The sequence below is a fragment of the Tamandua tetradactyla genome, chromosome 14 (genome assembly GCF_023851605.1).
Source record: "Tamandua tetradactyla isolate mTamTet1 chromosome 14, mTamTet1.pri, whole genome shotgun sequence".
Taxonomy (NCBI): Eukaryota; Metazoa; Chordata; class Mammalia; order Pilosa; family Myrmecophagidae; genus Tamandua; species Tamandua tetradactyla.
Genome location: NC_135340.1, coordinates 53641168 through 53659712, shown reverse-complemented (window position 1 = coordinate 53659712; position 18545 = coordinate 53641168). Strand labels below are relative to the sequence as shown.

General features: G+C 41.8%; 1 protein-coding gene and 1 long non-coding RNA gene across 2 annotated transcripts in view; one reads left to right on the top strand and one right to left on the bottom strand.

The window, feature by feature from the left end:
• The window catches only part of IVD (isovaleryl-CoA dehydrogenase), a 25511-nt gene extending 17612 nt beyond the window's left edge, over positions 1-7899 (bottom strand). The window contains exons 1-3 of the mRNA XM_077127451.1: positions 7690-7899; positions 6467-6556; positions 6173-6224 (exon numbers count right to left, since the gene is read on the bottom strand). Of these exons, the coding sequence (XP_076983566.1) occupies positions 6173-6224; positions 6467-6556; positions 7690-7842 (295 nt within the window). The 5' untranslated portion in view covers positions 7843-7899. The remainder of the gene's footprint in view (positions 1-6172; positions 6225-6466; positions 6557-7689) is intronic.
• LOC143655914 (uncharacterized) lies at positions 7219-18545 on the top strand. Its single transcript, XR_013162342.1, has 3 exons — positions 7219-7263; positions 14282-14400; positions 18357-18545. It is a non-coding gene; the product is annotated as an uncharacterized LOC143655914 (long non-coding RNA).

Here is an 18545-nt window from a genome sequence, read left to right as displayed (position 1 = left end):
CATTCAGGTCAGCCTAGTCCTTGCCTGGCAGGCTGCTGCAGACTGGGAGGGCCATGGCAGCCCTCCTCCCCAGGAAAACAGAAGGGGACACGGCCCAGTTCTGATCCAGCTATTGGCCAGTGAATTTAGACCGCTGGGCCCCACTGCTTTAGCCTGACCCAGACAGGTGCCATTGTGTGATTGTCTTGTCAGAGGTGGAGCCATGGGAGGGCTAAAAATACCCTGCCTCCTCAGGGCTGCAGGAATAGGATGCTGAAGAGCAGCATCTGTGGGCAGGTCAGGAAAGCATATCTTAGGGAGCTAAAAAAATTTTTTTTTGCTGTCTTTCCTGACCATCTCCCTAGGACCCTCTGGAACTGGTTTGTAGCTCTAGCATGAGTCCCTGGCCCTGTTTTAGCAGGGAAATATTGATGAACCAAGTGTTAAAGAAGAGTCTTAACATAAACCCAACCAACAACAAAATCCTACATAAGAAACTGACCTTCAGATTAATCTCATCAAGATAACCAGATGCCCAGATATCAGCAAAATATTACAAGCCATACTAAGAAATAGGAAGATATGGCCCAGTTAAAGAAACAAATGAAAAAGTCAGACAAAACAAAGAATTTGGAACAATCAAAGATGTTCAAACAAACCTCCTAAATCAGTTCAAGGAGATGAAGGAAAATATGGCTAAAGACATAAAGGATATTAAGAAGACACTGAGTGGGCATAAAGCAGAATGTGAAAGCATGTAAAGAAAAATAACAGAACTTATGGAAACAAGAGGCACAATACATACACTAGAGGCATACAGCAGCAGATTAAAACAGGCAGAAGAAAAGATCTGTACCCTAGAATACAGGACATCCAAAATAAAACAGATAAAAGAACACAGAGAGGAAAGAATGGAAAAAATTGAGCAGCATCTCAGGGAACTGAATGATAGAATGAAGCTCATAAATATATGTATCATGGGTGAGTATCACAGAAGAAGAGAAGAGAAAAGGGGCAGAAAGAATATTTGAGGAAATAATGGCCAAAAACTTACCGATTCTTATGAAAAACATAAATATACATATCCAAGAAGCACAATATACAGAATAAATCTAATAAACCTACTCCAAGACACATACTAATCAGACTTTCAATTGCCAAAGGTAAAGAGAGAATTCTGAAAGCAGCAAGAGAAAAGTAAGCTATCACATACAAGGGACACTTAATAAGACTAAGTGCTGATTTCTGATCAGAAACTATGGTGGTGAGAAGGCAATAATATGATATATTAAGATATTGAAAGAGGAAAACTGCCAGCCAAGAATTCTTTATCCAGAAAAAATTGTCCTTCAAAGACAAGAGGGAATTTAAAATATTCTCAGATAGACAGAAGCTGAGAGAGTATGGTTAAAAGAGACCTGCTCTACAAGAAATACTAACAGAAATTCTACAGGCTGAAAAGGAAAAACAGGAGATAGAGGGTTTGAGGAGAGTATAGAAATGAAGATCGTCAGTAAGGGTAATTAAAAGAGCAAAAAGAGAGACAAAACAAGATATGACAAGACACAACATATGTCCACACTTTAAGGACATATCTTTAAAAAGCCAAAGGATAAAATTGTTAAAGCAAGTACTGTCTTTACAGTAATAACACTGAAAGTTAACAGTAAACTCCCAATCAAACGACAAGGATTGGTAGAAAGGATAAAAAACTATGATCCATCTATATGCTGCCTATAAGGAACTCATCTTAGAGTCAAGGATACAAATAGGGTGAAAGTGAAAGGCTGGGAAAAGACATTCCATGCAAATAGTAAACAAAAAAGAGTTGGGTAGCTGTATTAATATCAGATAAAATAGACTTTAAATGCAAAAATATTTTAAGAGATAAAGAAGGACATCATACATTAATAAAAGGGCAATCCTCTAACAAGAAATAACAATTATACATATTTATGTAACTAATCAGGGTGCCCCAAATATATGAGGCAAACACTGGCAAAACTGAAGGGAATAATAGATGTTTCTACAATAATAGTTGGAGATTTCATCTAGACAGAGCATCTATAAGGAAACAGAGAATTTAATATGATAAATCAACTAGATTTAACAGACATATATAGAATACTGTACCCCAAAACAACAAGATATATATTCCTTCACACATGCTCATGGACCATTCTCAAGAATAGACCACAGGTTGGGTCACAAAATAGGTCTCAATAAATTTAAAAAGATTGAAATTATATAAAGCACTTTCTCTGATCATAATGGAATGAAGCTGAAAATCAACAATAGGTAGAGAACTGAAAAATTCACAAATATATGGAAGTTAAATAGCACACTCTTAACCAATCAGTGGGTTAAAAAATAAATTGTAAGGAAATTCAGTAAATATCTTGAGATGAATGAAAATGAGAATACACCATATCAAAACATATCAAGACAGTGCTGAGAGGAAAATTTATAGCCCTAAATGCTTACATTAAGAATGAAGTAAGGGCTAAAATCAAAGACCTAACGCCACACCTGGAGGAACTAGAAAAAGGACAGCAAACTAATTCCATAGCAAGCAGAAAGAAAGAAATAACAAAGCAGAAATAAATGAAATGACAAATCAACAAAACCAAAAGTTGGTTCTTTGAGAAGATCAATAAAATTGACAAGCCCTTAGACTGACAAAGAAAAAAGGAGAGAATATGCAAAAAAAAAAAAAAATCAGAAATGAGAGGGGGGACATTTATACGGACCCCTCAGGGAAAAAGATCATAATAGGATACTATGAACAACTGTATACCAACAAATTAGACAACTTAGATGAAATGGACAATGTGCTAGAAATACAGGAACAATCTACACTGACTTTAGAGGAAACAGAAAACCTCAACAAACCAATCACAAGAAGAGATTGAATCAGTTATCAGAAACCTACAACAAAGAAATGCTGAACCAGATGGCTTCACAGGTAAATTCTATCAATCATTCCAAGAATTAAAACCAATCCTGCTCAAACTCTTCCAAAAAATTGAAGAGGAAGGAATACTACTTAACTTATTCTACGAAGCCAATATCTCTTGAACACCAAAGCCAGATAAAGGTACTACAAGAAAAGAAAATTATAGACCAATCTCTATTATGAATATAGACACAAAAATCCTCAAAAAGATACTTGCACATCAAATCCAACAGCACATTAAAATAATTATGCACCATGATCAAGTGGGTTTTATTCCAGTTATGCAAGGGTGGTTCAACACAAGAAAATCAACTAATGTAATAAGCCCATTAACAAATCAAAGGGAAAAAACCACATATAACCATATAAAGTGACACATAAAATGCATTTGACAAAATCCAGCATCATTTCTTGACAAAAACACTTTGAAAGACAGGAATAGAGGGAAAGTTCCTCAACATGATAAAGGGCATATATGAAAAATTCACAAAAACATCATACTCAATGGTGAAAGACTGAAAACTTTTCCTCTAAGATCTGGAAAAAGACAAGGATGCACACTGTCACTGCTGTTATTCAACAATATGCTAGAAGTCCTAGCGAGGACAATTAGACAAGAAAAAGAAATAAAAGCAATCAAAATTGTAAAGAAAGAATTAAAACTTCCACTATTTGCAGATGATGTGATCCTATATTTAGAAAGTCCCAAAAAATCTACAACAAAGCTACTGGAGCTAATAAATGAGTTCAGCAAAGTGCTGGGATACAAGATCAATGTGTAAAAAACAGTAGTGTTTCTATATATTAGTAATAAACAGTCTGAGGAAGAAATCAAGAAAAAATTCCATTAACAATGATAACTAAAAGAATGATTCTTTTAGTTATCATTGTTAATAAATTTAACCAAGGATATAAAGACCTGTACTCAGAAAACTACAAAACATTGCTTAAAAAAAATCGAGGAAGACGTAAATAGATGGAAGGACATCCCATGTTCATGGATTGGAAGGCTAAATATCATTACGATATCAATTCTACCCAAATTGATTCACAGAATCAATGCAATTCAAATAAAAATTCCAACAGCCTATTTTGAAGAAATAAGAAAGCCAATTATCAAATTTATTTGGAAGGATAAGGGGTCCTAAATAGCCAAAAATACCTTGAAAAAGAAGAATGGAGTTGGAGGACTCATACTTCCTGATTTTAAAGCATATTACAAAGTTACAATGGTCAAAACAGTATGGCACTGGTAAAAAGTTCCATATTGATCAATGAAATTGAATTGAGAGTTCAGAAATAAAACAGTACATTTATAGTCAACTGATATTATGGACTTGACAAGGATGCCACCAAAAGTGAACCTTAATGTAAACTATGGGCTTCAGATAATAGTATAATTATAATAATATTGTTTCAACCACTGTAGCAAGTGTATCACACTAATGAAAAGTGTTTATAATAGGGAAAATGCATGAAGGGGGTATATGGGAATGCTGTACTTTCTGTGTGATTTTTCTGTAAATCTACAACTTCTCTTTAAAAAAAAAATGGAGGCACCAAAATCTGAGCGTGCAGTCACCAAACCGAGTAAGTGCAAGTTTACTGAAATTGCTTCAAACTGCAAACTGCAAAGAAGGAAAAAAAAAAAAAGATCACAGAACTGATTTCGCCTGGCTGGTCCTTGCAGGTTAAGGTGTGGTTTAGAAAACAGTCATAACAACTTTTATCTCGGATATATTTCTTTTTCTTTTTTTAAATTTCTTAAAATTAATTTTTAAATTAAAAAAATGACAACAAAGAAACACAAACATTCTTAACATATGATCATTCCATTCTACATATATAATCAGTAACTCACAATATCATCGTATAGTTGCACAGTCATCGGATATATTTCTTAATGAAGACAAGAAAACAACCTGAGCAACCACTACTCAGAAAATTACAGAAGTGCTGAGGCAGATAAATAAATGAAGAAAGAAACCTTGGAGTTTAACAGAAAAACACAGTGATGGAGGATTCATAGCACAAGGACAGATTCACAGCAAAGAGTATATGCAAAAAGGCATAAGGGAAGTAAGATTTTCAAGAAGCAGGACTAGTGACGGGACAGCACAGCCATATCCTGAGAGACAATCTGGGAATAGGCTGCATAGAGAGAGCAGAAGAGATGCTTGTAGGGAAATTTCAGAACTCCGCATAAAAGCTGAATTTGTTTTCTTTGGCAGCAGATCCAAAATCAAAGCGGCTGCATGATTTGGCACCACTCTCCAACGCTGATATTTGGGTAAACCTTGGTGAGGCTCTCTGCACATGTTAACTCTGACCAAGAAGTCAGGCTGATCCTAGGGTTCTAGAAGCTCAGTAGACCCCTATGACTCCAGGGAGCTCACTGGAAACCAGTATTAGACACAACTACCAGGAAATCATGCAGAAACTAGAACCTGCATCTGGCTTTCTTTTCAATGCTGCCCCTTGAAAGGCTTTGTAACTGATCACTATCTATTTCTTCCATTAAATATGATTCAGAAGCAAATCCTCTATAAGGGAACTCATAACCCCCAGGACACAACAGGAGAGTCTTGTTTAGGAGGTCCCAGCAGGACTCCCCCCCTACTATTTAGAAGGTCTAAATTGATTTTTAAATGGTTTTATTATATCATTACTCATGATGTAACTTTCTATGATAAGCTCAAATCCCAGGAACTGACCTCCAAGTGGTGAGGGGGATGTAAGAAGTATATGGCATTTTACCTCTATTCTGATCTCCACAGTAAGTAACGGCTGGTTCTCCGGTGCAGGCCTTGGCTGCTGAGGCCTCAGCCTCGTCTACTTACTGGGCACTGCGAGCTAAACAAACCAACTGCGCACTTTGTCACTTAGACAGAGTTAAGGGCTCAGGGGAGGCAGTGAGATCAAACTGCTAAGACAGCTGCTTGACACAGAGTTTTCTAAACTCCCCAAATCACTTGTGGGAGCTATTAGGCATGCAGAGTTCAAGGGTCTAAGTGAACAACACTGGTCTAATCCCTCTGCCCTCTCGATATTGTTGCCTAAAGAAATAGAAGAGTGTGCTCTTCTCTGGGCTGAAAACCGACTGCAGATTTTTCAATTCCAAGAAAGAGAAAGTTCTGGGTTTCTTTGAGCATGATCTTTCTTCTCCTTTCCTGCTTCTTTTGGGGACTTTTCCAGTGTTAAAGAAAAGTTCTCTCCAGGGAAAGGAACTATACTTACCAGGAGCTGTGATGCCCAATACTCCCAGCCTCCCCAGTTGCTTCCAAAACTCCTGCCAACAGAATGGAGTGATAGAGAGAGCCATGAGAAGAAGGCAGCCAATCACAGGTGCTTGGCACATTTGGAGCATGCAAGCCAAAATGATTCAGAGAGAAGGGCCACATTCTAAGGGAGGTTTCACTTACTAGAAGATTGAATGAGCCCTTCCAGGCAGCAATGCAACTCCCAGCCCAGCCCAGCCAGCTCCCCGTTGCCCACTACTCCCCCACCCTGGCCCTGGGTCTCAGGACTCACCCGCAGGTTCTTGAACTCGTTGCTCTGATCAATCTCCTGGGCCTTGGGGGCCAAATGTTCCTGAAGAAACTTAACCATGGTCTGACGAAGCTAGAGGTACAGAGACGTGGGCAGATGCCACTGAAACCAGTACATTATTGCTACTGGGGGCAGCATCTCCACACTGAGGACGCATTCAGAGACACAGCCCATTTTTTGTTGTTGTTGCTGGGTACAAACAACCTCACCAAACTACATCAGGCTAAAACTCAGAGGCCCCAATAGTTTACACTTCCTTAAAGATTATCTTCATCCCTCTCTTTTAACATCCTTAGTCTAGACAGCTTGATGATTATTTTTTAAATGCTACTCCCCTACATAAAATCATTCAATGGCTTCCTATTGTACTTAGAATAAAACACAAGCCCTTACCCAGGCTTACCAAGCTCTGCTTGAGCTGACCCTGGCTGACCCTTCCGGCCTTCAGGAGAATGTTCTCATCTGTCCTATGCTCCAGCCATACTCCTTTCTCGGTGCTTGGCACAAGTACAGCTCTTTCACTTCCCTCCCCACCTTCCCCCCCCTACCCCAGCCTTTTGCTAAAAGGGATTACTCAAAAGAGATGGGAAACTCTTCTGGGCAAAAAAGCTTGAGAATTAGATTGAACCCTTACTGCCTGAGGCGAGTCAAAGAACCCCACTGGGCTTTGGAGATCCTGAAAAGCGCATGTATTTGCTTAAAGCCACAGGAACGCCATCCAGACTTCGGGTGAACATACACTTCCCTCCTCCCTGAAGCGATCTGATTCAGTTCCAACGGTAAGGCCTTAAATTTCTAGCTCAACTTTGTGTTTGAGGCAATGGGCGGGAGAATGATAACAGATCACACTGCATTTTCAGAACCCCTGAGATGTACATATTCAAAAAGAAAAGACTCCCCTGTGATAACGATGGCCTTAGTGGCCAGTTATAAGAGGATTTCATATTTGCGGTTCTTTTTGCCACCAGCGGGTGCCACGAGACCTGCGTATCCTTCACCAAAACACCACCCTTCTCCCAGGAGCGTTCTTCTCCTCCTCTAACTCCGGTGGTCTGGCCGTGCAGTCTCAAATCCTCCGTCCTAGGCAAAGAGCCCGAGGCCAGAGGCCGGGCCCCGCCCCCGCGCTCCCACGGTCCCAGGGGCACTCGCCGCCGGAGGCGACCACCCGGCAGGAGGCCCGCGGGCCGGAAGCGGGGGCTCCCTACCTGCTTCTGCTCGTCGCTCAGCCCGTTGATCGCATCGTCCACGGGTAATAGCGAGTGGGCCCGCTGGGAAACTAGGCCTGCGAGAGGCGGAAGCGACGGCCGCAGCCGCCAGTTTACCACACGCCGCCCCAGCAGAGAAGCCGAAGTCGCCATCTCTGCCCCGCCGCCCCAGCCCGAGCCCGAGCGGCTACCGAGCAGGCCTCGCCCGGCTCCTCCAATCCGGGGCTTCGCCGACACGGCCCAATCGGTGCGGGGGCGGGTCTCCGACAGCCTATCACGGCTCGGCTCATTCTGGCCTTCGGCACACCGCACTGAAGCCACCCAAACTTATCTTGAGGCGAGGGTCGGGCTGGTAATTATTCAGGAAACTGTCAGAACCAAAGATGGAAAACCAAAGATGAAAACGACGGTGTGACATTTTATGGAGAAGGAGATAAAGGGTATGAAAGATAGATACGGGCAGAAGTCAGGAGAGGATCTCCTCTGAGGACTGTCCCAACTTTACCATGGGGGTGCTGTGACTGCCCTGATCAACCAGATTGAGTAGAAGGGTCAGTCTCTGCAGCCTTACGTCCAACCCTGCCCTCCAACCAATCGACTCAAAGTCCATTGGAGTTAGGAAAAGAAGAGGGTTATGGGGACGGACTGATCATGCAACTGCAACCTTTGTTTGAGTGGATCCTAGAGGGGGTCAGATGAGCACATTCTACTTAAAGTGACACCCCCCCACCCCACCGAATTTTAGCTAATCCTTGGAGTAACAGGGAGGAGGCCGTGCAATGCTGCAACAGCGGGGTGTTGGCGCATGGATATTTTACCTCCATCGGAGAGATTTAGTTCCCCACCAGATTCCCATTTTGTAGCAGGACATTGATGATTTTATTAGAAAGGGCTCCCCTGAGTTGGGCAACAAGCTAATTTTGCTGCTCCCTGGGAGACAGAGCTGAGTAAGTTTATCCCACCCTTCCTGCTTGGGGCAGTGGCTTCCGTGCTAGGGGGAGTGGCCGCTGGCTGTGGTGGCTGGCTGGGAAGCTGGGCTGGTGGATATGGGTGCATACCTCTTACTCCAGCAGGTTATAAAGTCCACAGGTTGCATCAGCAGCTGTCCATTCCTCTCAGCCCCCATTTGCCAAAATGTTTTCCTTTTTTGGGGGGGGGGGGGAGTGCATGGTCTACGGAACCAAACCCGGGTGTCCTATATGGCAGGCGATCATTTTACCACTGAACCACTCGCCAAGCTATGTTTCTGTGGCTACTAGAGCAAGGGCCTCTGAAGGACACTGTAGACAGGCTCTGCAATGGAGACCTTTGGGGAAAATATAAACTAGAAGGAGAGCCATGGGCTCACAAGGGTAATCTGCCCCTCTCTGACCCCTCCCACAATCCCTAGATACTGGCAGTAGGGAAGGAGAGCCTGGTGATCTCCCACCTCTCCCTTGGGCCTGGGAGGGACTTCTGTACCCAGTCTTTTTTTTTTTTTTTTTTTTTGCATAGGCAGGCGCTGGAAATCGAACCCCGATCTCTGGCATGGCAGGCGAGAACTCTGCCTGCTGAGCCACTGTGGCCTGCCCTGTACCCAGTCTTGATGTGTTAGTTTGAAGCTGTTATGTATTCCAGAAAAGACCATGTTCTTTTAATCCATCCTGTTGAAACCTGTTGTAGGTGGGGCCTTTTGATTAGGTCATTTCAACTGAAATGTAACCCACCTTAATGCCCTTACTAAAGAATCCTTTATAAAAGGATAAAAGACACACAGTAAAAGCCCAGAAAATTCAGAGACACCCAGGAAAAGCTGGGGAAGGACACACCCACAGAAACTAAGAGATGTAATAAGAGATACTCATAAAGAAAAGCCATGGAAAAACTAAAAGAGGACCCACAAAAGCTCAGAGAGGAAGCCACTGAAGCCAGAAATTGAAACAAGGAAACCCAGGAGAGAAGGACCTGCACACACCAGCCATGTGTCTTCCCATGTAACAGAGGTGTCCCAGATGCTGGCAGCCTGTCTTCAGGGTCCAGGTATCATCCTGTTGATACCTTGAGTTGGACATTTTCATGGCCTAAGAGCTGTAAATTTTAAGTTAAATACCCATTTTGTAAAGGCTAACCCATTTCTGGTATATTGCATTCTGGCAGCTTTAGCAAACTGAAACACTTGAATAAATTAAAAATGGCCTATGGGTAAGGCCAAGGTCTCTACCCACCATCCACCCCCGGGGGACCAAAGGCTGTAATACCCAGTGTGTGTACAATTTAGAGGCAGTGAACAAACCTTTATGGCATGTAATGGTTAGGTTCAGATGTCAAGTTGGCCAGGCAAGGGTGCCCAATTAAGTAACCACTGACCTGTCCTTCACTGCAAGGATATTTAATGGCTTGTTGATAAAACAGAAGGAAGGTTTGTTAAATTTATCAGTCAGTTGATTGCATCTGTGACTAATTTTATCTATGATGAACTAAAGGTGTATCTTCACAAATGAGAGAATCTAATCAATTAGATTTGTTCTAATCAGTTGAAAACTTTTAAGGGAGAAGAGAGAATATTTTCTTCTTCTTCATCCTCTCTTGTGGAGTTCATTGAGACGTTTCATCAGAGTTGTCAGCCTCACAGCCTGCCCTACAGATTTGGAGCTCTTGCATCCCTTCGGTTATGTGAGACATTTATAATGTTTACAGATATTCCCTGTTGGTTCTGTTTCTCTAGAGAACTCGGAATAATACAACTTGGTACCAAGAGTGGGTTCTTGAGAAAAAGAATCTTAAAAATGGGGTTTTGCAATTGGTTTTCTACTCTTATTAGACTCAAAAGCACTAATTACTCTATTTCCAGTAAACAAGATGGCACTGACAGTCCATGGCATGAGTTGTCAATAGAGACTTGCAAAATATCACCATTTGATTCTGTTAATTGTATGCTTATATGACGCAAGGCTCTGGGTGAGAGTGTTTTTGGCATCTTAATGGAGTTTTGTGGAGCTAAGAGGTTTAATGATGTTGAGTGGTTGTTCTTAGACACGCTGGGTACAGTTATGAGGGAAAGGGATGAGCTAAAGTCTTCAGATTTGCAACTTAAAAGCCAAATTAAAGATGTAAAAGTTCTTCTGTGTGCCCTGCAAGAAAATCTTACTTCCTGTGGTTTCAGGCTTGAGATCTCTGAAAACCAGATCCAGAGTCTCATTGTGTGAGATTTACATAAACTAAAATCTCAACCTTGCAGAGTGTCTGATGTTAAAGTAAGAGCCTTGATTGGAAAAGAATGGGATCCTGAAACTTGGAATGGGGGCATATGGGTTGGTAGTGATGGCAGTCGGGACATGGAAACCCTGGATTCCACTGAGTCTTTGCTAGATAGACCTTTAATGGTCTGTCCTGAGGAAACAGCCACCCTATCTCCAGTCTGCCCTGAGGAGAGAGTTTCCCATCCTCCAGCCTGCCTTTTGGAAACAGCTTCCCAGGCCTCCAGTCCACCCTGAGGAATTTGCCATCCAACCTCCACCTAAAGAGATGAACCTGTCAGAACCTGCAAAACCTGTAACCACCTCCCCAGGGGAAACAACCCTTACTCCTCTGTCTGGAGTGATTAATCCTGTTTCACCAGATGAAACTTCAACAGAATGTACTGAGGGATTGACTTGAAAAACACTTCTAATTCTCTTCATGATCAACCTCTACCACATCTCCTTTCTTCAAGACCTATAACTAGACTAAAGTCCCAACAGGCCCCAAAAGGTGAGTACAAAGTTCAACCAATGAGGAAGTATGTTATACTCCAAAAGAACTGCATGAGTTTTCCAATTTATATATACGGAAATCAGGGGAATATGTGTGGGAATTGATGTTAAGGGTGTGGAATAATGGTGGAAGGAATATAAAGCTGAATCAAGCTGAATTTATTGATATGGGCCACTAAGAAGAAATTCTGCATTCAGTGTTATAGCTCAAGGGCTTAGAAATGGCGATAACAGTTTGTTTGGGTGGTTTGCTGAAACATTGATCAAAAGGTGGCCAAGAGATGCCAGAACTGCCCTGATATAATGTAGGTGAGGGATCCAAAGGCTTAGAGAGATTGGAATGCTAGAGTGGATTTATCATGGAAGACCTGCTCACACACCTCGGGAATGTCCAGAGAATACACCTTTTACCAGGACTTTGAAGAATTAATTTGTGAGACTAGTTCCATCATCACTGAAGAGTTCTGTAATTGTCCTTTTCTGTAGGTCAGATATTACTGTGGGAACTGCTGTCACTGAGCAGGAATCCTTAAATGCAATGGGGATGCTCAGATCCCGAGTTGACAGAAGCCAGGCAGCAAAGACAAGGTGGGCGTGGCCACCATAATGGACAGCATATTTGAAACAGCAGTCAAAATAATCTGACTCACAGAGACTTATGGCATTGGCTACTAGATCATGGAGTACTTAGAAGTAAAATAGATGGGCAGTCTACTAAAATTCTTGTTTGAGCTGTATAAGCGAAGATTCTAGGTCAAGTGAACAGAAGTCTAACTTGAATTACCAAAACAGAGAGTCATGGCCCCTTATTCAATTCCAAGACTTGAGACAGTTTATAGACCCAGAGCCCATTGAATGAGGGGAAGGCTAAGTACCCTTGGGAAGGGGCCTTGTTACGTGGCTCCAAATTTACACTGTTAACCTTCCTCCCAGCCTTCCCCAAGAGACCTATGGCCTTTTACCAGAATAAGTGTGCATTGGGGAAAAGGAAATGATCATATATTTCACGGATTACTAGACACTGGTTCATAAGTGACACTAATTCCAGAAGACCCAAAATATCACTCTGGTCCACCACTCAGAATAGGGGCTTATGGAGGTCCTGAGTTTTAGTTCAGGTCCCTCTTACACGGGGTCAGTTGGTCGCTGGACCCATTCTGTAATTATTTCCCCAATTCTGCAATGCATAATTGGCAACAACATAGTCAGCAACTGACAGAATCACCACACTGGTTTCCAGACTCATAGAGTGGGGGCTATTAATGTAGAAAAGACCAAGTAGAAGCCATTAGAACTGCCCCTACCTAGGAAAATAGTAAATCAGAAGCAATACTGGATTCCTGGAGGGCTTACAGAGATTAGTGCCACTTTGAGGATGGAAGGATACAGGGGTGGCAATTCCCACCACATCCCCATTCAACTCTTCTACTTAGCCTGTGTTAAAAACAGATGGGTCTTAGAGGATGGCAGTTGATTATTGTAAACTTAACCAGGTGGAGACTCCAGTTGCAACTATTTTTCCAGATATGGCATCATTGCTTAAGCAAATCGGCATATCCCCTAGTACCTGGTATCCAGCTATTGATCTGGTAAATGCTTTTTTCACATTAGCTGTTAATAAGGACCATCAGAAACAGTTTGCATTCAGGTGGCAAGGCCAACAGTATACCTTAACTGGCCTACCTCAGGGGTATATCAACTCTCCAGTACTGTGTCATAACATGTCTGTAGGGAACTTGATCATTTCTTCCTCCTAGAAGACATCACACTGGTCCATTATACTGATGGTATCATGTTGATTGGACTTAGTGAACAAGAAGTAGCAACTACTCTAGACTGATTGATAAGGTATTTGTGTGTCAGGGGGTGGGAGATAACTCCAACAAAATTACAGGGGCCTTCACCTTAGTGAAATTTCTAGGTTTCCAGTGGTGTGGGGCATGTTGAGATATTCTTTCTAAGGTGAAGGATAAGTTGTTGCATCTGGCCCCTCCTATGACCAAAAAAGAGGTTCAATGCCTAGTTGGACCCTTTGGATTTTGGAGATAACATATTTCTCGTTTAGATGTGCTAGTCTGGCACGGTTACTGAGTGACCAGAAAAGCTGCTAGTTTTGAGTCGGGAGCAGAGCAAGAGGAGACTCTGTGACAGGTCCAGGCTGCTGTGCAAGCTGCTCTGTCACTTGGGCCATATGATCCAACAGATCCAATAGTGCTGTAAGTGTCAGAAGCAAATAGAGATGCTGTCTGGAGCCATTGGCAGGCCCCTATATAATAATCACAATGCAGGCCTTTAGGATTTTGGAGTAAAGCCTTACTGTCCTCTGCAGATAACTACTCTCCTTTTAAGAAATAGCTTTTGGCTTACTACTGGGCCTTAGTAGAGACTGAACGCTTAACCATGGGCCACCAAGATACCATGAGACCCAAGTTGCCTAACATGAGCTGGGTCTGACCACCAAGCCATAATGTTGAGTGTGCACAGCAGTACACCATCATAAAATAGAAATGGTATATATGAGATAGGACTTGAGAAGATCATGAATGCACAAGTAAATTACATCATGAAGTGGCCCAAATGCCCATGGCCCCCACTCCTGCCACATTACCTTCTCTTTCCAGATGACAGCTGTGGCCTCTTGGGAAGTTCCTTACAGTCAGTTGAATGAGGACGAGAAAACTCAGGCCTGGTTTACAGATGGTTCTGCACAATATGCAGGTACCATCTGGAAGTGGACAGCTGCAGCACTACAGCCCCTTTCTGGGATGTCCCTGAAGGACAGTAGTGAGGGGAAATCCTCTAAGTGGGCAGAACTTTGAACAGTACACCTGATTGTTCTTTTTGCTTGGTTTGCTTGAAAGGAGAACTGGCCAGACGTGCATTTGTATACTGATTCACAGGCTGTTTGGTTTGGCTGGATGGCCAGGAATTTGGAAAGAGCATGACTGGAAAATTGGTGACAAAGAGGTTTGGTGAAGAGGTATGTGGATAGATCTCTCTAAGTGGGAAAAAAAACCATGAAGATATTTGTGTTCCATGTGAACGCTCACCAAAGTGTGATTTCAGCAGGGGAAGGTTTTAATAATCAAGTGGATAAAATGACCTGTTCTGTGGATATAAGTTATCCTCTTTCCCCAGCCATGCCTGGCATTGCTCAATGGGCTCATGAACAAAGTGGTCATGGTGGTAGGATTGTGTGGGTTCAGCAACATAGACTTCCACTCACCAAGGTAAACCTGGCTATGGCCACTACTGAGTGTCCAATCTGCCAGCAGCAGAGATCCACACTGAGTCCTGATATGTCACCATCCCCTGAGGTGATCAGCCTGCTACCTAGTAGCAGGTTGATTGTATTGGACCACTTCCATCATGGAAGGGGCAGTGATTTGTTTTAATTGGAATAGACACATACTCTGGATATAGGTTTGCCCTCCCAACATGCAATGTTTTGGCCTAAACTATCATCTGTGGACTTAGGGAATACCTTATCCACCATCGTGGTATTTCAGACAGCATTGTCTCTGCTCAAGGACCCACTTCACAGCAAATGAAGTGTGGGAATGGGCACATGCTCATTAAATTCTCTGGTCTTACCATGTTCATCCTCATGCAGAGGCAGTTGGGTTGGTAGAATGGTGGAATGGCCTTTGGAGACTCTGGTGCCAACTAAGTGACAACACCTTGCAATGCTGGGGCAGTGTTCTCCAGGAGGCTGTGTATGCTCTGAATCAGCATCCACTCTATGGTGATGTTTCTCCCATAGCCAGGATTCACTAGTGCAAGAATCAAGGGATGGAAATGGAATGGCACCACTCGCTATCACCCTCTAATGATCTACTAGAAAATTTTTTGCTTCCTGTCCCTGCAACTTTTTTTTTTTAACATTTGTTCTCCCTATTATTTATTTATTTATTTTCAATACATATGTTTTACTCACTCAACTGTCCATACCATAGATAAAAGGAGCATCAGACACAAGGTTTTCACAATCACACAGTCACACTGCAAAAGCTATATCATTATACAATCATCTTCAATATTAGATTGAAATGCTAGTGAGCAATGAAAGGGAGGGGTAAGGGTATGGTATGCATGAATTTTTTTCTGTTTTCTTTTTATTTCTTCTTCTGAATTGATACAAATGTTCTAAGACATGATCATGATGATGAATATACAACTATGTGATGATTTTGTAAGTTATTGATTATTTATCAAGAATGGAATGATCATATGGTAAGAATGCTTGTGTTTGTATGTTGAATAAAAAAAAAGAGTACGTAATGAATTTACTTTCTGTGACACATAGTTCAATATTACTCTGTTTGGCTGTAAAAAGTGCATGTGCAATTTTTTAAAACATAAAGATATTTCCACTGACACAGAAGAAATGTTGGTGTATACTTATGCATAAATGTACCCATGTAGGTACTTATCAAGAGGGATTTAAAAATGTTAACAAAGGTTGCCCTTCACGATGTGGTTATTGATTCTTCATGTTGGCTCATTTTTGCTTTTGTATAATTTCATTTTCTTCTAAGAATGTCCAGTACTTTTGTAAAGAGGTGACATTTGTGGTTATTTAATGAAACATTATTTAGATGCTAAAAATGCTAACTCAGACAATGAGGAAGAAGAAAGTACAACTGAAAAAGTAGACAGAACTCAAAAGCAGCCATATTAGAAGTAATTATCTACAGAAATGCCAAATTATACTCAATATAAGTGATATTTTCCAAAGCTGTGCATTTCTAGAAAATACATCTCAAAGGGTGTCCTCATAAAGCAGGCTATGTTTTGCAATGTCTTCGTTATAATTGTGTTTCAGGGCAACAGATGGGGAAATATATTTGTTTCACAAAACTTTACTGAACAAATTGTAACTATGATCAAATTTCATTAAAACATAGTGACAACCATGATCTACTATAATAATTTAAAATATAAGATTATACTCCAAGTAGTATAAGATGCTGCTTATTAGCATGTAAGAGTCTTGGACGTACATAAATGCACAAACCAAAAATATATTATTACAAATGTTACATTTTAAGCCATTATTTTGTCATGAAAATGTTCATAAACTTCTCCCTATGTCAAGCGAAAGGAAGGAAGGCAGGAAGGCAGGAAGGCAGGCAGGAAGGAAGGAAGGAAGGAAGGCAGGAAGGAAGGCAGGAAGGAAGGCAGGAAGGAAGGAAGGAAGGAAGGGAGGGAGGGAGGGAGGGAGGAAGAAAGGAAGGAAGGAAGGAAGGAAGGAAGGAAGGAAGGAAGGCAGGAAGGAAGGAACATGGCTACCAAAACACAAAAGGAAGGAAGGAAGGAAGGAAAGAAGGAAGGAAGAAACATGGCTACCAGAACACAGCTCTACATTTTCAGGCACTTCTCTCTAGTCTCTCCAATATACCTTAACTACAGAGGTGATCTCTATATAATGTGTAAGAATAACCTCCAGGATAATCTCTTGACTCTGAAATCTCTCAGCCATTAACACTTTATTTTGTCTAATTTTTCTCTTCTCCCTTTCAGTCAAGAAGGTTTTCTCAACCCCTTAATGCTGAGTCCCACCTCATTCTAGGATTTCTGTCCCATGTTGCCAAGAAGGTTTACACCCCTGGGAGTCATGTCCCATGTAGAGAGGGGGAGGGCAGTGCGTTTGCTTGTCATGTGGGCTGAGAGAGAGGCCACATCTGAGCAACAAAAGAGGTTCTCTGGGGGTGACTCAGGTCTAATTTTAAGTAAGCTTAGCCTATCCTTGGTGGGGATGAGTTTCATATGAACAAACTCCAAGATTGAGGGCTTGGCCTATTGCTTTTGTTTTCTCCACTGCTTGTGGGAATATCAGGAATTCTACAAATGGGGAAGTTGAATTTTCCCCCTTTCTCGTCATTCTCCCAAGGGAACTTTGCAAATACTTTTTTATTCCCTGTTCAAATCACTCTGAGTCCCTGCAACTTTAAACTCTGCTGGCCTACAGGCTAGTTCCAAAAGGGGAAGTGCTCCTACCAGGAGACACAACAATTTCTTTGAACTTGAAGATAAGACTGTCACCTGGCCACTTTGGGCTTCTCATGCCTCTGAATCAATAGGCAAGGAAGGGGATTACTATACTGGATGGTGTAATTGATCCTGACTATCAAGGGGAAATAGGACTGGAACCACACAATGGAAGTAAAGAAGAGTTTTCCTGGAACACAGGAGATCCCCAATGGTGTCTCAGTACTATCATGCCCTGTGATTAAAGTCAATGGAAAAGGAACAACCCAATCCAGGTAGGAGTACCGATGTCCCAGAAACTTCAAGAATGAAGGTTTGGGTCACCCCACCAGGCAAAGAATCCATGGCCAGCTGAAGTGCCTGCTGAGGGTAAAGGGAACATGGAATGGGTAGTGGAATAAGGTAGTGATAGATATGATCTATGACCATGTGACCAGTTACAGAAATGAGGACTGTGATGGTATGAATATCTCTTTGATTGTTATGAGTCTGTTTGTATTTGTACATAAAGCAAATGTCTCATTTTCTTCTTATCATATGATAAAGTCATATTGTTATAGTATTTAAGTTAGATGATATCAAGTTTAAGAGTCAAAGTCACCTAAGGACTTGCACTCTGTTCTGGAGAGATTTAGTGCATTTCTGGTTGTACGCAGGACAGCTGAATATTGTTAGGTGAAACATATGTCTGTAATATGTTCTATTTAGAGATTAAATATGATTTAAGGTTATAACTCCCAAGTTGACAAAGGGTAGATTGTGATGCTTAAGTTCAGGGGTCAACTTGGCCAGGTGATGGTACCCAGTTATTTGGTCAGGCAAGCACTGGCCTAACCATTATTGCAAGGATATTTTGTGGCTGGTTGATAAACCAGAAGGCTGGTTTATTAAATCATCAGTCAGTTGATTGCTTCTGTGAGTGATTACATCTATGATCCACTAAAGGTGTGTCTTCCACAAATGAGAACCTCCAGTTGCTTGGATTTGATCCAATCAGTTGAAGACTTTTAAGGGAGAAGAGAGGATTTTTTTCTTCTTCAGCTGGCCAGCCTGTGAAGTTCGTTGAGACCCTTCATCAGAGTTGCCAGCCTCATGGTCTTCCCTACAGATTTTGGACTCTTGTATTCCCACAGT